The 18,829-nt window shown below is 40.2% G+C and overlaps 1 protein-coding gene across 2 annotated transcripts in view; it reads left to right on the forward strand.

Annotated features, from left to right (window-relative positions):
* Positions 1-18,829, forward strand: part of LOC309562281 (uncharacterized protein) — a 634,986-nt gene that overhangs the window by 579,105 nt on the left and 37,052 nt on the right. Inside the window, exon 5 of one of the 2 annotated variants that reach the window (XM_082266405.1) lies at positions 13,020-13,710. The exons of the other annotated variant lie outside the window; for it this stretch is intronic. Coding sequence (XP_082122531.1) covers positions 13,020-13,176 — 157 coding nt within the window. The 3' untranslated portion in view covers positions 13,177-13,710. Of the gene's footprint in view, positions 1-13,019; positions 13,711-18,829 lie in introns of those variants that run through there. 2 annotated transcript variants of the gene reach the window in all.

Below are 18,829 nucleotides of genomic sequence, written 5' to 3' on the forward strand. Positions count from 1 at the left end.
TGTACAACCTCTCCACTTCTGATACACCAGATCTTTCCCCTCCCTCCAGGTTAACCCTCATGAGGCAGTTTCTAGATCGCCTTTGCTATTACCCTCAAGCCATCCCATGTGAAGCAGCCTGTGACTTGTAACGTCCGATAACCTTAAAAGAATTGGAAACAGCATTCAAACAACTAAAACTGGGCAAAAGCTCCAGTCAGGATGGCCTCTCGTCTGCCTACTATCTGACTTTTTCAGATGTGCAATCCTCACCCTTCTTGCACGCTTTCGACTCTCTATACTCCTTCACTCCTCTTACTACCGAAATGCCTAACAGCCCATATCGTGGTAGTCCCCAAGGCAGGCAAAAACCCCTCCAATGCAGCACACTACAGACCGATTTCACTTCTCAGAAGATATTCACCAAAATAGATAACCAATTACTTTCCCTTCTTCCCTCAATTGTTTCACACGACCAAGTGGGCTTCATCCCTGGTCGAGAAGCCAGGGATAACACCATCAAAGCCCTCAATCTACACAATCTATTGACTTCCTCCGACCAGAAAGGCTTCTTCCTATCCTTCAATGCGCAGAGGGCATTTGACAGGGTGGCTTGAAACTATATGGAGGCTGCCCTACAGACCATGCACATTTCAGTATTTGTTTAAAAACACAGTTTAGTTCCACTTTAACATGTTGGTAAATCTAACGTCATTTTATATATTTTTAAAACTGCAACCTTTTTAAAGGGGATATTAAAGGTTTACTTAAAAAAAAAAAAAAAAAGAAAATGTTATACTCACCTGCTCAGTGTAGTGGTTTTGTACAGAGCAGCATGGATCCTTCTCTTCTCGGGTCCCTTGCCGGCACTGTTGGCCCCTCCCTCCTGTCGAGTGCCCCCAGAGCAAGCAGCTGGCAATGGGGACACCCAAGCAGGCTCATTCCCCAGCAGCAGCTCTCCGTGTCCATTCACACACAGAGCCATGGCTTGGCCCCACCCCCTCTCTCTCCTCATTGGCTCACTGGCTGTGATTGACAGCAGCAGGAGCCCATGACTCCCGCTACTGTCTTAGCCAATGAGGTGGGAGAGTCCCCAGAGAGCTGAGGCTTTCGTGCGTATTGCTAGATCAAGATGGGGCTCACGTAAATATTAGGGGAGCTGTGGGGGCTGCTGCACAAAGGAGGTTTTTCACCTTCATGAATAGAAGGTATGAAGGTAAAAAACTTTGAACCTTTAGAACCACTTTAGTCACTTCAATTCTGAGCAGTTTCACCCCCTTCCTGCCCAGCCAATTTTCCAAGTGAAATTTTCGTCTTTTTTTTTTTACTTTATTCACACAAATAGAGCTTTCAATTGGTGGTATTTTTTCACCACTGGGTTTTTTATTTTTTGCTAAACAAATGAAAAAAGACTGAAAATGTTGGGGAAAAAATCCTTTTGTTTTTTTTTTTCAGCTTCTATTAAAATTTGCAAATAAGTAATTTTTCTCCTTCACTGATATGTGCTGATGAGGCTTCACTGATGAGGAGGCACGGATGAGGCTGCACTGATGGGCACTAATAGTGCCCACTGATGGGCGGCACTGATGGGGCTGCATTGCTAATCAGGGCACTGATGATCAATGCCCTGATTATCTGTGTACATGTATTGGCCCCTTATCGTGATCTGTTATCAGCTGTGTTTGAAGCACACAGAGATCTCAGAGTGTGCCAGATGCATGCCAGGTTACGGGAGGACATCCATGGATGTCCTCCTGGAACAACAGAGCCGTTCTGTAGCCATCTTTTAGCTTTTGCGCGGTAATGAAGTGGTTAAAAACCTGGTGATCCTGGTATGAAGGTCATTGTTCAGGAACTTCCTGTTATAGGGTGGCCATGTCAACATATGCTACACAGGCAAGGTCCACTACTGTCACTATTGAAAAACATGCCCTGAAAAATGGTTTGAAGCAATTCCTGGAGTACATGTATGTAGACAGGAGGTGGCTGCAAGAAATCAGGATTTACTTCTACTTTAAGACAAACTTGTGCTTCACCCATGTAGTCCAAAACAATAGGTTTGCTTCATAGCCTCCTCCTGCACATTAACACTTGCCTTTCCTTTGCTCCTTCTGTGTTTTGTTCAGGCACTTGTAGTGAAGTAAGTGCCATGCTCTTGATGATTTTTGGAAATAATCATTTGTGTTTTCAATTACTACATTGTGTTTTGACCTCTGTTCAACCTCAAATCACAGCATTAACAATTAAATTCTGTGTGCTAAATGGGCATTTAGAACACTGACCACAAAGTGTGATGTTCTTTCAAAATGTAGTACTATAATTTACTAGAGTAATAGGTTAAAATTGGCAGTAATATAAATGCGTAACTTAGCTAAAAAAAAAAAATAACTCTAAAGCAGGCCTGGTTCCAAATATTACATTATACTTTAATTAGAACTAAATTTTGTCTGGGCATGATGGGTACATTCCTTGAGAAGAAGGCTTAAGGTTGACATTTTATCAGATAAACTCTGCTGATCACATGTTCTTGATAACCTCCCTACACAACAGAGAACATCTGCCACCTGGGAACAAGCATACATTGCCTAATAGCTAGTTTAGGTTAAAAAAAAAAAAAAGAATTTCTGCATAGTGGCAGCTAAAGAGAATGGTTATTTAAGGCTCACAGAGTAAAAGATTTCTTATTTTTGAGATATCAGTCCAAACCCAGCCAAGTGTGCCAGTGTTTACAGTATTCGCAGTATCGAAACACTTATAGCATAGTTACATAGTTTGTGAGGTTGAAAAAAGACATCAGTCCATCCAGTTCAACCTATGATGTGTGTGTGTGTTTGCTGTTAACCGTACATTGTAAACCCCTGTATGTTGTGGTCTTTAAGGTGCTCATCTAAATAGAAATGCATGTAAATCTTTATCACTTCTCTCACTGTTCTTGCAGGGCAACATTGTAGAGGCATGAATAGGGTATTCCTAAGGCTACCTATAACCCCTAAACCACTTTCTTAAACTATAAAGAAACACCCGTGACACCAGTTTGGAGAAAAGTGGCCCGGTGGGCCATTTATTAACACAATTAACCAAAACACATAAATATTAACATAACCATAAATACTCCAGTATCCCCTAAATGAGTTGTTGGTCTTGGGAGGCACCAAATTCCAATTGACTGTGTATCAGTGTAACTCGTTAAACGGTCCCCAGCCGCGAAACACCAGCTCAGGGACAACCCACTTGACCACTTATACCTCGTTGTTACCACTTCCCGTTAATAAGCTATTAACCGGGATACACTAGAGGGCTCCATACCTAGATGGGTCACCCTATGAACTTTGTTACCAACAACAGATTGTACCGCCTCCAAAGACCCCCAACCGCCAACACAAAAACCAACCCCCCAGCACAAACAAACCAACCAAACCAACCAAACCCAATACACCAACAAACCCAACCAGCAAAACAATCCCCCTAGAACTTAACCAATCCAGGGCGGGAGGGCGGGGATCCTTTCACCTTGGCTCCCAACGAATTGTGCTGCAACCGTAAGTAAACCTCCCCCCACTTCTCTCACTAACTACCCCACCTACCTGACACTGACCAATCCCTGACCTTGACCTCCACTTGAACCAACAGCCTTAACCCTAGACTGACCGTAGCCCATTAAACCCTTCCATGAGGCCCTACGCTTATTTTTTTTTTTTTTTTTTTTGCTGCGGGCCTTTCTGGATGGGCCTGCAGATTGTTGCCACACAGAATGCTGAGAGCAAATCACTGGCAGGTAGTTTCAACAACATGCAAGTGTTATAACAAAAATCAAAGGCAAAATAGTTTTTCGATTTTATTTAGGAGGCTTAGATATGTTCTTTTTTTCCCAATCACTTTAATACTTTTATTTGTTTAGTGATTAGATTCTTTTGTTTGTCCACTGATAGACATGCTTTGCTATCTCCATTTCTCATTCAAAAGTTCAACTCCAACCAAGGTTTTAGTTGTGGTATTAATTACTAATTTATGTTTGAATCCCTCACATCAGGCTACTAAGTGATAGTAAATCTCTAGTGGACATATATACAGTATCTCACAAAGGGGAGCACACCCCTCACATTTTTTGTAAATATTTTATATATCTTTTCATGTGACAACACTGAAGAAATGACACTTTGCTATAATGTAAAGAAGAGTGTATAACAGTGTAAATTTGCTGTCCCCTCAAAATAACTCAACACACAGCCATTAATGTCTAAACCACTGGCAACAAAAGTGAGCACACCTCTAGGTGGAAATTGGTTCCAAAGTGTCAATATTTTGTGTAGCCACCATTATTTTCCAGCACTGCCTTAACCCTCTTGGGCATGGAGTTCCCCAGAGCTTCATATGTTGCCACTGGAGTCCTCTTCCACTACTCCATGATGAAATCACAGAGCTGGTGAATGTTCGAGACCTTGCGCTCCACCACCTTCCGTTTTGAGGATGCCCCCAAATGTTCAATAGGGTTTAGGTGTGGAGACATGCTTGGCCAGTCCATCCCCTTTACCCTCAGCTTCTTTAGCAAGGCAGTGGTCATCTTGGAGGTGTGTTTGGGGTCATTATCATGTTGAAATACTGCTCTGCAGCCCAGTCTCTGATGGGAGGGGTTCATGCTCTGCTTCAGTAGGTCACAGTATATGTTGGCATTCATGGTTCCCGCAATGAACTGTAGCTCCCTAGTGATGGCAGCACTCATGCAGCCCCAGACCATGACACTCCCACCACCATGCTTGACTGTAGGCAAGACACACTTGTCTTTATACTCCTCACCTAGTTGCCGCCACACGCTTGACACCATCTGAACCAAAAAAGTTTATCTTGGTCTCAGACCACAGGACATGGTTCAGTAATCCATATCCTTAGTCTGCTTGTCTTCAGTAAACTGTTTGCATGCTTTCTTGTGCATCATCTTTAGAAGAAGCTTCCTTCTGGGATGACAGCCATGCAGACCAATTTGATGCAGTGTGTGGCGTATGGTCTGAGCACTGACATGCTGACCCCCCGCCCCCCACCCCTTCAACCTCTGCAGCAATGCTGGCAGCACTCATACGTCTATTTCCCAAAGACAACCTCTGAATATGACGCTGAGCACATGCACTCAACCATGGTTAGGCCTGTTCTGAGTGGAACCTGTCCTGTTAAACCACTGTATGGTCTTGGCCACCGTGCTGCACCTCAGTTTCAGGGTCTTGGCAATTTTCTTATAGCCTAGGCAATCTTCATGTAGAGCAACTCTTTAAGATCCTCAGAGAGTTCTTTGCCATGAGGTGCCATGTTGAACTTCCAGTTACCAGAATGAGAGCGTGAGAACGATAACACCAAATTTAACAAACCTGCTCCCCATTGACACCTGGGACCTTGTAACACCAAGTCACATGACTTCGGGGAGGGAAAATGGCTAATTGGGCCCAATTTGGACATTTTCACTTAGGGGTGTACTCGCTTTTGTTGCCAGCAGTTTAGACTTTAAAGGCTGTGTGTTGAGTTATTTTGAGGGGACAGCAAATATACACAATAAGTTATACAAGCTGTACACTCACTACTTTACATTGTAGTAAAGTGTAATTTCTTCAGTGTTGTCACATGAAAAGATATAATAATATTTACAAAAATGTGAGGGGTGTACTCACTTTTGTGAGATACTGTGTGTGTATATATAAATATATTTTACTCCATGGAGAAGTGTAAGAACCTTTGTCAGGGTATTATAATTTGTGCCTGCCTCAGTGATAACCCACATCCCTTACCCTTCTATTACAGGGTCCAGAAGTAAGGTTAAAGAGTGACATAGACAGCAGACAGACCTATTCACTCTTCCGGAGTTTATCCATAGTTTTAAAAAAAAGTTTTGGCCACAGTTGGGTTTGAAAGACCCCATGACAGTGGAAAATAATTTAATTTGGGTTGTTGCACTGTACTACTTGCTCTTTAGCCTAATATTGAACAATTGCACGATCAAATGTGACTAATTAGGAAAACATGTATTCTGAAATATTTCACAATTGCTACATAAAAAAAAAAGCTTAAATGATACCAGAGGAAGGACAGCCTGGAAGTTGCTCAGCTATATTTGTTATAAAAAAAATCTGTGTGGCCTAAACATAATGGAAAGGGGAAATCGCAAAGAGTTGCTCAGGCATTGAGTCTGTGTCACTCTTCTAAACGGGGAAAATGGCACAGATCCTGCTGCTAAATAACAAAGATGGTGCAAGCCCCTTTGTTAATTAGAACAATCTGTTTTCTATACCATGGCTGCACTATATATGTCATAGAGAGCAGAAAAGCTGTATTGTTGGGAAGGGTTATGTGATATGTTTTTTTTTATGGTAGCCTAAACACTATGTTGTAATTTTTTATTTTTTTTTTATTTTTATGTATATATGGAATGTATCTTTTTCAGATTTTATTGCATTCATTTTATACTGCACAAATAAGCTTTCCCTTTCTGCTACCCCCATTCTTCTTATCAAGGTCTTATTGGGGCACTCCTAGGTGGGGCTGTAGTGGGCTGTGTCTGGGTTTAAGAAAGCTGAATGACATCTGCCAAACTGGATTCTTAAGTCCATTATTTTTTTATGTGTCTCATTTTAACTTTGGCCACTTGTGTGCCATCTATTTATCTCTCATTTTTTTAAAAATATATCTGAGAAGCGCAAGTTGTCTGGATCATAAGCCATCATGGAAAGCCTTCTACAAGCCATGCACCCCATTCATTTACCTGATACAGACAGGTACATTAACCTGTCTACATCTGCACTGAGGAGGGAGTATCCACATTGTCAGTTATGGGGGGGCATGGCTTTGGAGTTTTGTACAGGGGTGGGTGGAGCCTGATGGTAGTGCATGGAAGAAGGCAGATACATATCTGCTATTCAGTCCAGTAGAGGCTTTCGAATCCACCCAGAACACAGTCAATCAAAATTAAAGTGGACCTGATGGGGGACTCATTTTTCAGATATCCATCAGGTCCTGCCCACCCAATGACAAGTCATTTTCCCATATTTGGGTAACGATATTATCTTTATCCCTGATTACATGTAGCTTTAGGTCAGGGAACCTTCTAACTAACAGATAAATGGGGCCAGCTCTGTGTGGGAATTAGACATAACAGGTTTTTTTTTTAGCACAGCCGCAATCAACTTTGTACTCCTGCTCAGAGTTAGTCTTAATTACTGCCAGTTTCCTAATATGAGAATGTGTCGCTGTGGTAGTGTGGTATTAATGTTACTGACACTGGTTCAAATGCTTGCCTGAATTGGGTAACTACCACCAGAAAAATGCCTGTTTTGAATTCCCCTAATTGAGTCAATTGAAGAGTCCAAAACCTAAAGGGCATTTAATTAAGTGACAAAACTATAATTGTACCACTTTGTCCACATCTTGAGAGTGCCATCCCGTTTTGGTCACCAACCCTCAAGAAGGATGTGGTTGAACTGGACGAAGTCCAGAGAAGGGCAACAAAACTAATAAGGAGGACCTCAGTTTTGAGGAACGACTACAAACCTTAAACTCGGTCTCCTTGGAGAAGAGACGCTTAAGGGGGGATATGATCGGTGAGGATATGATCGCAATATTCAGATCTTTTAATGGTGACTCTAGCATTGGAATTAAACGACTTAATCTTAGGTCTCTAAAGAAGATATGAGGCAATGCAATAAAGTTGGAAGGGAAGCAGTTCAATCTCAAACTGTGTAAGAAGTTCTTTACTGTTAAAGTGATAAGGATGTGAAACCCCTTCCACAGTTGTTGGTGTCAGTGGGGAGTGTGCATAAATCAAAAATGTTTAAATGCGTTTCTTAGAAAGCACAATGTGCAGGGATATGGAAAATTGTAGATGAACACACTCATGGTGTCTTTATTCAACCTTACCAATTATGTAGAGGTTTTTATTGCCATTTTGTCTCCTCTGATTTAAAAATACTAAAGAGAGACTTTACAAGGAGAATAGGGATATCCCTTCATGCCCATGATTTGGTCATTTCACTTATACCTTACAGAAAATGTACAAACAATTCCTAACCCATAATACCAAAAAAAGAAAGTTCTTAACCAATCACAACTGATAAAGAAGTATGGTTGTAGGAACAGAGCATGGTAACATACTAAATTAAAAACAAAAATATTACTGCACTTGTGTCTGAAAACAAAGGCTGCAACCACTACTGTGAGATATTGTTTTACAAAATAAGGACTAAAAATAATGTGTTGCGCTAAACCAAAATAAGTAATAATTTGGCCAAAGTGCTCAATCTAATAAAAGTCCAAAACAAATAATAGTCCCCTAAACGGTGATGGAAAAAAGTAAAGGGCCTGCAATCAAGAATCAGAGAAGAGGCGAATCAAACTCCCTCCACCGCAGGGGTCCACCACCACCAAACACATAAGATATGGTCTTACCAGATAGCCAGGGTATCCTATTAGAAAAGTCAAACATGCTGTGGAGTATTCCCTATTGTGCATGGTCCAACCAGGAAGGCAGAGATGTAATCTCTTGATACCACCTAAAACAGCAGCCACGAATTCCTAATGGGTAATGTGTATAAACCAAACACTATATAGTGTAAAACCTTAAAAACTATTTTATTAAAATGAAATATACTCACATAATTGAATTAACGATGCACATATAGAAGAGTACATACAGCCAGGTAAAATGGGGTCTGCCTCCACTTCTGGGTAATGCGATGATTTAGATAAGTAACGTCACCCTAGGTTTAAACTATATAGTGTTTTTGTTTATTCACAATACCCATCGGGAATCCGCGGCTGCTGTTTTGGTTGGTATTGGGAGATGACACTGAAGAAGTCTATTGAAGATGATACTTGTCTGGAGGAAGGAGCTGACATCTGAATCTCACCCACGTCCATTACTAAACTGACGGCTGCGAGCCAGGGGATTGTTTTTCATGCTGTTCACAGCTTGCACAGCTCACAGTGCTGCTCAATGTGAGTGAGTCTATTTATTGTGTGGTATAATAAATTTGTTTTTACAGAGAGCACTAGATACTTTGCTTTTGCTTTATATGGCCGATTATCATTCAAGCACCTGAGTAAAGAAAAAGTGGGATCCTGATAGATCCAGGGACATCTATCCATCCACACTGAGCTAGATTATCCCCAAAGGGGAACAGCGCACTTTGACTCCCTGCTAAAACAGGAGTCAAAGGGTTCTTTCATACGGCGGTCCCTATGTCTGTTATTCCTCCCATCCATTTGCGGATGAAAAACGGACATAATGCATGTCAATGGGATTGCAGATGTCAGCGGATGGTCATCCGATTTGCGTCCTTTCAGTTCTATTCCGTTTTTGGAACGGAAGAGAACCCTATTTTTCTTCTGTTTAAAAAAACGGAACGTACGCAAAAACGGATGTCAGCGGTGTCATCCAATGACATCCGCAATCACATTGACATACATTATCTCCATTTATCATCCGCAAACGGATGGGATGATAAACGGACAAACGGAACGGACACTCCAAAAGTGGATCTGTGTCCGTATAAATAAAAAAAAAAGTCACCGAGCAGAGGAAAAAAATGAACGGTCCGTGTGAAAGGACCCAAAGTTGGAAGTGAGCTGCTAGTGAATACTGGGGGTGGATTCTTTTGAGCACCTGTTTTTTTGAATATCACACACAGTGTTGGCAAGATTATTCATTTGTTTGGGACTGATCAATTATTACTGGAGAATTTATTGTCTTTTTGGACTTTTTTTGTGATGCCACAGATATACTTCGGCAGGCTGGCTCGGCTGCGCGAACCGACGTATAGTTACATCACTTCGCAGGAGGGCTCCTGGGGGGCATGCGCGTGCCCCCATTAGGCAGCAGGGAAGCCGATCCAAGGGGCAGGCCGCGATTGCTGTCGGGCACCTATGATCGCTCCCCATGGAGAGAGAACGACGATCTGCTGTTGTAAACACGGCAGACCCTTGTTCTCTCTGGAATAAACACAGAGCGCCTGTGATCCTCCTATTTAGGATCACAGGTCTCTGTGTTGATTCCACAAGTCCATCCTCCATACAGATAGAAAACACCCCCTAGGCTCACACTTAACCCCTTGATCACCCCTGGGTTAACCCCTTCCCTGCCAGTGTCATTACTACAGTAACGATATTGCTGCGCCAAGTGAAAAAATTATCCAATCAAAGTAATTAATTAATGCATATATAAAAATAAAATTATATATACTAATGTAAGAGCAGATCAATGCTAATACCAAGTGCAATAAAGTGCAAGGCTATTAAAAAGTCCCAGTGTTAGTGACCAAGTGAATAGTCCCAAAAGCTCAGTGAGTAAATAAATAGCCAAAAAAAGAAAATCAAATAAAACTCTCTAGCTTCATCTATAATCAATATTAAGGTGCCAAAGTGCTCCACACTTCACTCAGGTGCTCCTGGTGACTAGCAGAGATGTATAGTAACTAAGTAGAACTACTTAAGTACTGTACTTAAGTACCGAAATGCGGTATCTGTACTTTCCTAGAGTAGAATTTTTTTCTCCTACTTCTACTTTTACTTCACTACATTTTTTCGATGATTTTGATACTTCTACTCAAGTATTTTTTTTTTTGTGCTGCATAGTTACTCGTTACTTTTAAAAAAATTACCACTGCCAGAACAGTAGATGGCAGGTTGCATAAAGCTCAAAAAAATGTGTATAATGTCATTTGTAAATCAGCGCATACGAAAATAAAGGCTGTGTATAATAAAAGCTGCTATACCAAATCTTTCCAATAAAAAGAAAATATGAAACAAACAAATAAATGGTGCTACAGCGCTTAAAGTGCATCAAGAAAATACTAACAAACACAGGTTAATCATTTGAATAAATCATTTGAAATAATAAAAAACAATATGATGTTCAAACTTTTGACTTATTTCTTTAATAACTACATAACACAGTACTTGTACTTCTACTTTCAGTACTTGAGTAGAATTTTTTTTTCAAAACTACTGGTACTTTTTACTTTTAGTACTTAAGTAGCAAATTTTTTGAAAAAACTACTTGCAATACTTAAGTAAAAAAAATGTTGAATACTTTAGTACTTCTACTTAAGTAACTTTTTCTGCGAGCACTTCCACTTCTACTCAAGTAATTTTTTGATCGAGCACTTGTACTTTTACTCAAGTAGAAATTTCGAGTACTTTATACAAGTCTGGTGACTAGTGCCAGATTCGCAGCTCACCTTAGGGATAGAATATGGACCAAATAGCCTGTTATCTCCCACTGTGAGTGCTGCACTCCCACTGTGTTTAGCGGGAGGCGGGCCACGATCGTCAGATAAACTGACAGAAGACCCACCTGCTTAAGTAAACAAAGCAGGCGAGTCTTCTGAGAGACAGGCAGGGAGAGATCAGCCTGTAAAAGAGCCATTCCCATATACAGTCAGTAAGCACATTCAGGTACACATTAACCCCTTTGATCACCCTCAGTGTTAATCCCTTCCCTGCCAGTGTCATTTATACAATAACAGTGCATAATATTTAGCACTGATTACTGTATTAGTGTCACTGGTCCCCAAAAAGTGTAAAAAATGTCAGTTAGGGGCCCGATCTGTCTGCCGCAATGTTGCAGTCCCGCTAAAAATCGCTGATCGCCGCCATTACTAATAAAAACAAACAAAAAAATAAATAAAAATTCCAAAAATCTATCCCGTAGTTTGTAAACGCTATAACTTTTGCGTCTCCGATTGCCACCTGACACCCGCAATCGATCCCTGCTGAGAGAGAAGGATGGTCGGCTGTTGTAAACACAGCCGACCGTCCTTCTCCCTGGAATGATCATAGAGCACATGTGATCCTTCTATATAGGATCACATGTCTCTATGGTCATTTCAGAAGCCACGCCCCCCACAGTTAGAATCCCTCCCATAGGGTCACATTTAACCCCTTGACCACCTATACTGTAAACCCCTTCCCTGCCATTGTCATTATTACAGTAACAGTGCATATTTTTAGCACTGATTATTGTAGTAATGTCACTGGTACCCCCAAAAGTGTCAAAAATGTCAGTTAGGGGTCCGATCTGTCCGCCACAATGTCGCAGTCCTGCAAAAAATCACAGATCGCCGTAATTACTAGTAAAAAAAAACAATAAAAATTACATGAATCTTTCCCGTAGTTAGTAGACGCAATAACTTTTGCGCAAACCAGTCAAAATACGCTTATTGCGATTTATTTTTTTTTTTTACCAAAAATATGTAGCACAAAACAAATTGGCCTAAGAGGTTAAAAAATTTGGATTTTAAAATTTTTTTGGGGGGAATGTCATAGCAGATTGTGAAAAAGATTGTTTGTTTGTTTGTTTTTTTTTTTTCAAAATTGTCGCTATTTTTTTGTTTATAGCGCAAAAAATAAAAATTGCACAGGTGATCAAATACAACCAAAAGAAAGCTCTGTTTGTGAGGAAAAAAGGACATAAATTTTGTTTAGGTACAGCGTCGCATGACTGCGCAATTGTCCGTTAAAATAACACAGTGGCGAATTTCAAAATAGGGCCTGGTCGTTAAGGGGGCAAATCCTTCCGGTCTTAAAGTGGTTAAAGTAATGCAGTGCCGAATGGCAAAAAATGGCCTCGTCAGTAAGGGGTAAAACCTCCTGGAGCTGAAGTGGTTAAGGGGGTAAAACCTTCCGGTCCAGAAGCGGTTAAGAAATGTGATGTAATGACAGGGTCTCTTTAAGGCATAAGCCAATAAAGTCATTCTTTGGGAAAGTCTTTTCTGAGGCTGTGGTAACAGCAGACTGCATTTCCTAAATATTACTTTAGCAAGCAAAATGGTTTCCTTTAATTTATGTGTAGCCAAGATGTAGTCTACATTCATTTATAAAATGGAAGGCAAGGGTTTCTATGATATATATGCTTACATACAATATGGCTATATTGTCACAAAGAAATATTATGTAGTCTATTCTGATACACATAATTAGAAATAATGTGGTTTTAAAAACCCAGATTATAGATGATCAATGGACCCAAAGGCTGAAATATCAATTAAATATACAAAATTGTATTGTAGCTTTGGTCTTTTCCTCCTGCCGTCCAACGTCACAAAACGTCTGTGTCAAAAAAGATGCCTGAGGTCAGCAAACACTCTACAGCAACTTCCTACAACTGTAACTCTGAAGCTACATGACATCTTAACCTTTAAAAAACTGCTTCCAGTCAGCATTTAAAAACACCCAAGTCTTACTTGACCTTTACAATTTGGTACAAATTTATCAGAGAAAAAAATGACGTTACAACAAATTGTTTTCCAGCTATGGCCTTTTTAAAATGTTCATTGTGTACTGTATTTTTACTTTACCTCTACCATATTATTTGCAACCAATCATTAATCACGAAAGATAAATACCTGATTTTTATGATCTGGCTGGTTTTAATAGTTTTGCTTCATGCCTGTGACATTTAAAGCAGTCATTTTGCTGAAATGTAGATCAGATTTGTACTATAATATGCATAGAAATTCAGTTTTTTTGTTTGAAAATGTTAGTTGTCGGCAGCCTATGTGAGTATGTACCATTGTGTGTCTTTTCCGTATTCACTGTGTGAAACATACTAACATTTTGCAAGCGATGATCATTGTAAATATGAAACGTTGCAATGTGTTATCACTTTGTTGTCGTAGACTAAATTTTGGGCTCCCTTGAAAAATATATTATTTTGGACTCTGTAAGAAACATCTGCAGAAAATGGATTCTGTTCCTGGAAGCCTAACAATACTCTTCTGAATTAATAAAATGCATGTATTTCTCTGGAATGCATGACATTTATACTAAAGTTTCAAATAATTTAATAGTATAACCTGGTTGAGTACATTTCTTTAATAACGTCTCTGGGCACTGGATTGTGAATTGTGACCCTTAATGTAACCCGAACTCTAGAAGAGCCTGTACTGGACTACATACACAATTAAGGCTTGGATGCCAGTAGTTTTGTACATAATTACTCAGGTATGTCCAGTTTTTTGTCTACTGCTATTCTTTTTAACACAAAAAGTGTTATGAATCCTAGACCTATGTACATTGAATGGCATTAATTGGAGAAAATTCACATTAACAAAGGATTTTTTATATTTTGCTTCATAATTTTTGGTAAGAAGTCATGAAAATGATTTATCCTAAACGTTCTTTAAAATAGAGAATTTCTTACCATCCTGCAAGTTAAAATTTTTTTTATTTTGTATTCTGTGTAGTTTCTGAGGACCTTAAAGTGTTACTAAACCCAGGACCCTGCATTCACTTTACACATAACATGGGAATGCAATAGTTTTAGTAAATATAAACTGCTAAAATACCTTTTCTCTTTCGTTCATCGACAGACACAGCGCTCCATAAATCATAATCTAGTGGGTTATATTGCCTCCTCCAGGACTAGGACTAGGCAGAATAAAAAACATCTGGCTATGCCCATGGGTCGTCCTCAGCTGGTATTTAACCCCCCTCTCTGCTCTAGGTAATCAGTTTTACGTTTTCTTGTCAGGAGTAAGGATCTAGGTTCCCGGCTGGGATATCTGGTCCTAGCAATTTTCTCCTTCCTTACATCTTTTTTGTTTTTTTCTCTTGGGAGATCTACAATCAACTGCCAGGCTGAGCGAGGGGCTGGATAATCTAGATCCAGTGGTCTCCTCAGCCCAGTCAGTGAGTGCGTGCAGACCGCAGCTACGCGCTAGGTCGGCCACAACAAAGCCTCACAAACAGAGGCTGACCCGCAAGGTAAACATCTCACAGGGTCACATGAGGCTTGGGTCTGAGTTGCAGCGGTCCCTTGAGCGACAGCTCCCCTACTTCAGTGGCGAGGGGTTCTGTCTGGAGCATCTGTAGGATAAGTACAGTCCCAGGTCTCCCTTTTTGGTGGTTTTCTTTGGGGTGGACTTGGATAACCTCCAGGGACAGTCGGACCTGCCTGCTGGTTCCTTCCTCCCATGCCTAAATCCCTCACTGAGCTGGGCTTCCCCAACTCCCATTCCCCCCTGTCTGGACCTAGAGTCTGGTGGGGATCCCAGGGCAGAGAATGCAGCAGAGACCCCTAGGGTCTCCTCTGCTATCCCCACTCTCTAAGGGTCCTGGGATAGTGTGTGTCCTGCCCTGGTAGTCTGGATGGGTGCCAGTGTAGGAGACCACTAGGTGCATGTCCTGCTGTTTGCAGTGTGGGTATAGTGCAGGGGGGTCCCGGTGCAGAGTGCACAGAAGAGTCTCCCCTAAACGTGTGCCCTACCTTCAGAGGGGGTCCCCTTGCAGAGGGTGCAGGAAAGATCCTGGCAGCATGCTTCAGTGTTTGTAGCTGATGGTGGTCATTTTTCCTTAGTCTGGCTGGTCTCCAGTTGACAGCCATGTTTGTGTAGCTGGATGATGTCACAGGGGCCATTTTCCCCTGTAATAGGTATTAATTAAAATACATAATTAATATAAATCACCCACTGGGCAAATCCGAACCCCCAGCCTCTCATTTGCTAGCCCGTTATTATACCAGCTACACCACTGAGCCAGCTGCTTAACCTAAGACTCTCTCTGCCTAACTAACTTCTATCTGAGTTTGATAGCTCTTTTATAGGGTTCTGACGTCACCAGCGCCCCATAATCCACTGCTCAGGGACAGTGAATAAATTACGGACGTCAGTAATTTATTCACTGCACCTGAGCAATGGATTATGGGGTTCTGGTGATGTCAGAGCCCTATAAAAGAGCTGTCAAACTCAGATAGAGGTTAGTTAGGCAGAGAGAGTCTTAGGTTAATCAGCTGGCTTGGTGGCGTAGCTTGTAGAATAACAGGCTAGCAAATGAGAGGCTGGGGGTTCGAATACCCTGGCCAGCGGGTAATCAATATTAATTATGGATTTTAATTAAGACCTATTCATTGTCCCTGCCCCTTCTGATATGACATCAGTAACTTATTCACTGCACCTGGATTATGGGGCACTGGTGACGTCAGAGCCCTATAAAAGAGCTGTCAAACTCAGATAGAAGTTAGTTAGGCAGAGAGAGACTTAGGTTAAACAGCTGGCTCAGTGGTGTAGGTGCTAAAATAACGGTCTTGCAAATGAGAGGCTGTGGGATTCCCTGGCCAGCGGATGAGTTTTATTAATTATGGATATTAAATAAAACCTAATAAATTAATTATGGATGCGGGGACTCGAAAATTCCATGAAGAAGACCATTTGTTCGCCATTCGGCGAATGGGCAAACATGCAGTGTTCGGGTCGAACTTAGGTTCAAATCTAACACAAAGCTCATCACTAGTATAGACTGATTTTTCTGTTGTGGGTATACAACACTTTAAAGTCCAAAGGGTTCCCTATGAATCATTTCTATACAGCTTAGTGACCCTGTAGAAGAGAAAAAAAAAAGGAATTGCCCCAGGATCCCATTAGTGTGTGTGTGTGTGTGTGTGTGTATTATGAGGTCTTCATGGAGAAAAATAAGTGCAATTTTACTTTATTCATTTTTGGCATGCAGTGAATACACAAGTGCCTAATGGACTGTACACGATCAGAAAATCGCATGAAAAATTTTGAAGCGATTTGTACAATAATCTGATCATTGGAACACTGTTTTTGAGAGCCGATTACAACAGTTCATCTGATATTATCCAATGGGACAAACACGAAAATTTTTCTTGCACAATTATTTTTTATTCAGTACAGTTTTTCTCCAAAAATACAATATAAATACAATACAGTACATTACATTACTTCTGAATCTTTGTTCTGTCCAACGAGAATTTTTGTAACTTTAGTAACCTCTTCATTTTTGATATGAGATTAGCGTGCAAAAAAAAGCGGACGATTATTCATCCGATAATCATCGTGTGTACCAGACACAAGTATGTCTATACTCTAACTGACATTGTTTTACTTTATTAAGTTGAAAACAAAAAATAGTTACTCTATTTCAAATACTAGTTACTAAAGAATATAAATGCAAATAGATGTCTTTGTCCTCATCCATGTACCGAACTAATATTCAAGTAAGAATGATTCAACCTACATTTTAATAAAAACTGGCTCTGAAGACATATTCTCAAATCTAGGTGAAAAATTTCATTGTTGGCAATACTGAGTGGGTTTCTCAGTCTTATTAAAAATTGTATTATTTATTATTGCAGCCACTACTACTGTAACTTAAAATATATGCAGCTTTTCATGTTAAGGAATTACCCTGCAGTCTATAAATTTACCATGAAATAGTCTGAACTTTATACCTACGTTTAATGAAGCTCTCACAGTATAAAAACTAGCAATGTTATGGATGAATTCCCTTGTTTAAAAATCGCCCAGGCAGGACTCCTGCTTTAAACAATTATAATTTTGTTTACAGCCTTGCATAAAACCTTGGTTTCCATCCTGAACTCTGTTATTCTCTGCTCCAGGCCCACAGTTTTTGATCTACTTATTATATGTGATTGCTGGCTGGGAGGTAATAAATGACAAACGTCAGTTCTCCACCTCTAACTACAATCTATACCAAATGTATGTGATTAGATTTATTGTATTTTTTATTTTTAGCAAACTTGTTCAAGATTTGGGAATGTATTAAATGGGAGCTTAGAATTAGCATTTCAAGCTAAACCAATGTTTATATATTCTACTGATATTTGTAGAACTACAGAGGCTTTAATGCACTTGCCAAATTTTAAGCAATCTATAATATTCTGTAAAGATATATCATTAGTCACAGGTCAAGCTAGCCATAGCCTTCAATGGGTGGTCAAAGATGCATGCATGATCCATCTGCTAAAATATTTTCAGACACCTGACGAACTTGCAAGATTTGTTGTGGCAAAGGTAAGTTTATATAATTAGAGAGGAAAGGAGGAGGACTGAGGAGGTGCAGAGGTAGCTTCACTCAATGAGTTAGGAACAACGTAATAGTCAGGGTATTTAACCTGATTGCTTGTATGCCAATAGCCGCTGTGCTTACAGCATTTAAAAACACCTACAAGCAAGAGACTGACACCTAAGCTGGATGTTTTCATGCAGTCCTGTGAGTCTACCCTATTTTATGTGTGCATGTGTATATATACAATGTGTGTGTGTATATGTATGTGTGTGTGTATATATATATATATATATATATATATATATATATATATATATATATATATATATATAATATAGTGTGTGTGTATGTATAATATATATATATATAATATAATATAGTGTGTGTGTGTGTATATATATATATATATATATATATATATATATATATATATATATATATATATATATTGTGTGTGTGTGTGTGTGTGTATATATATATATATATAGAGAGAGAGAGAGAGACACAATATTGTCAAAAGTATTGGGATGCCTGCCTTTACAAACATGAACTTTAATGGCATCCCAGTCTTAGTCAGTAGGGTTCAATTTTGAGTTGGCCCACCCTTTGCAGCTATAACACCTTCAACTCTTATGGGAAGGCTGTCCACAAGGTTTAGGAGTGTGTCTATGGGAATGTTTGACCATTCTTCCAGAAGCGCATTTGTGAGGTCAGGCACTAAAGTTGAATGAGAAGGCCTGGCTCGCAGTCTCGGCTCTAATTCATCCCAAAGCTGTTCTATCAAGTTGAGGTCCGGTCTCTGTGCAGGCCAGTCAAGTTCCTCCACCCCAAACTCGCTCACCCATGTCTTTATGGACCTTGCTTTGTACACTGGTGCACAGTCATGTTGGAACAGGAAGGGGCACCCCAAACTGTTTCCACAAAGCTGGGAGCAAGAATTTGTCCAAAATGTCTTGGTATGCTGACACTTTAAGAGTTCCTTCACTGGAACGAAGGGACCAAGCCCAACCCATAAAAACAGCCCCACACCATAATCCCCCCCTTTACCAAA

This window comes from Pelophylax lessonae, assembly GCF_965119305.1.
Source record: "Pelophylax lessonae genome assembly, chromosome: 8".
Taxonomy (NCBI): Eukaryota; Metazoa; Chordata; class Amphibia; order Anura; family Ranidae; genus Pelophylax; species Pelophylax lessonae.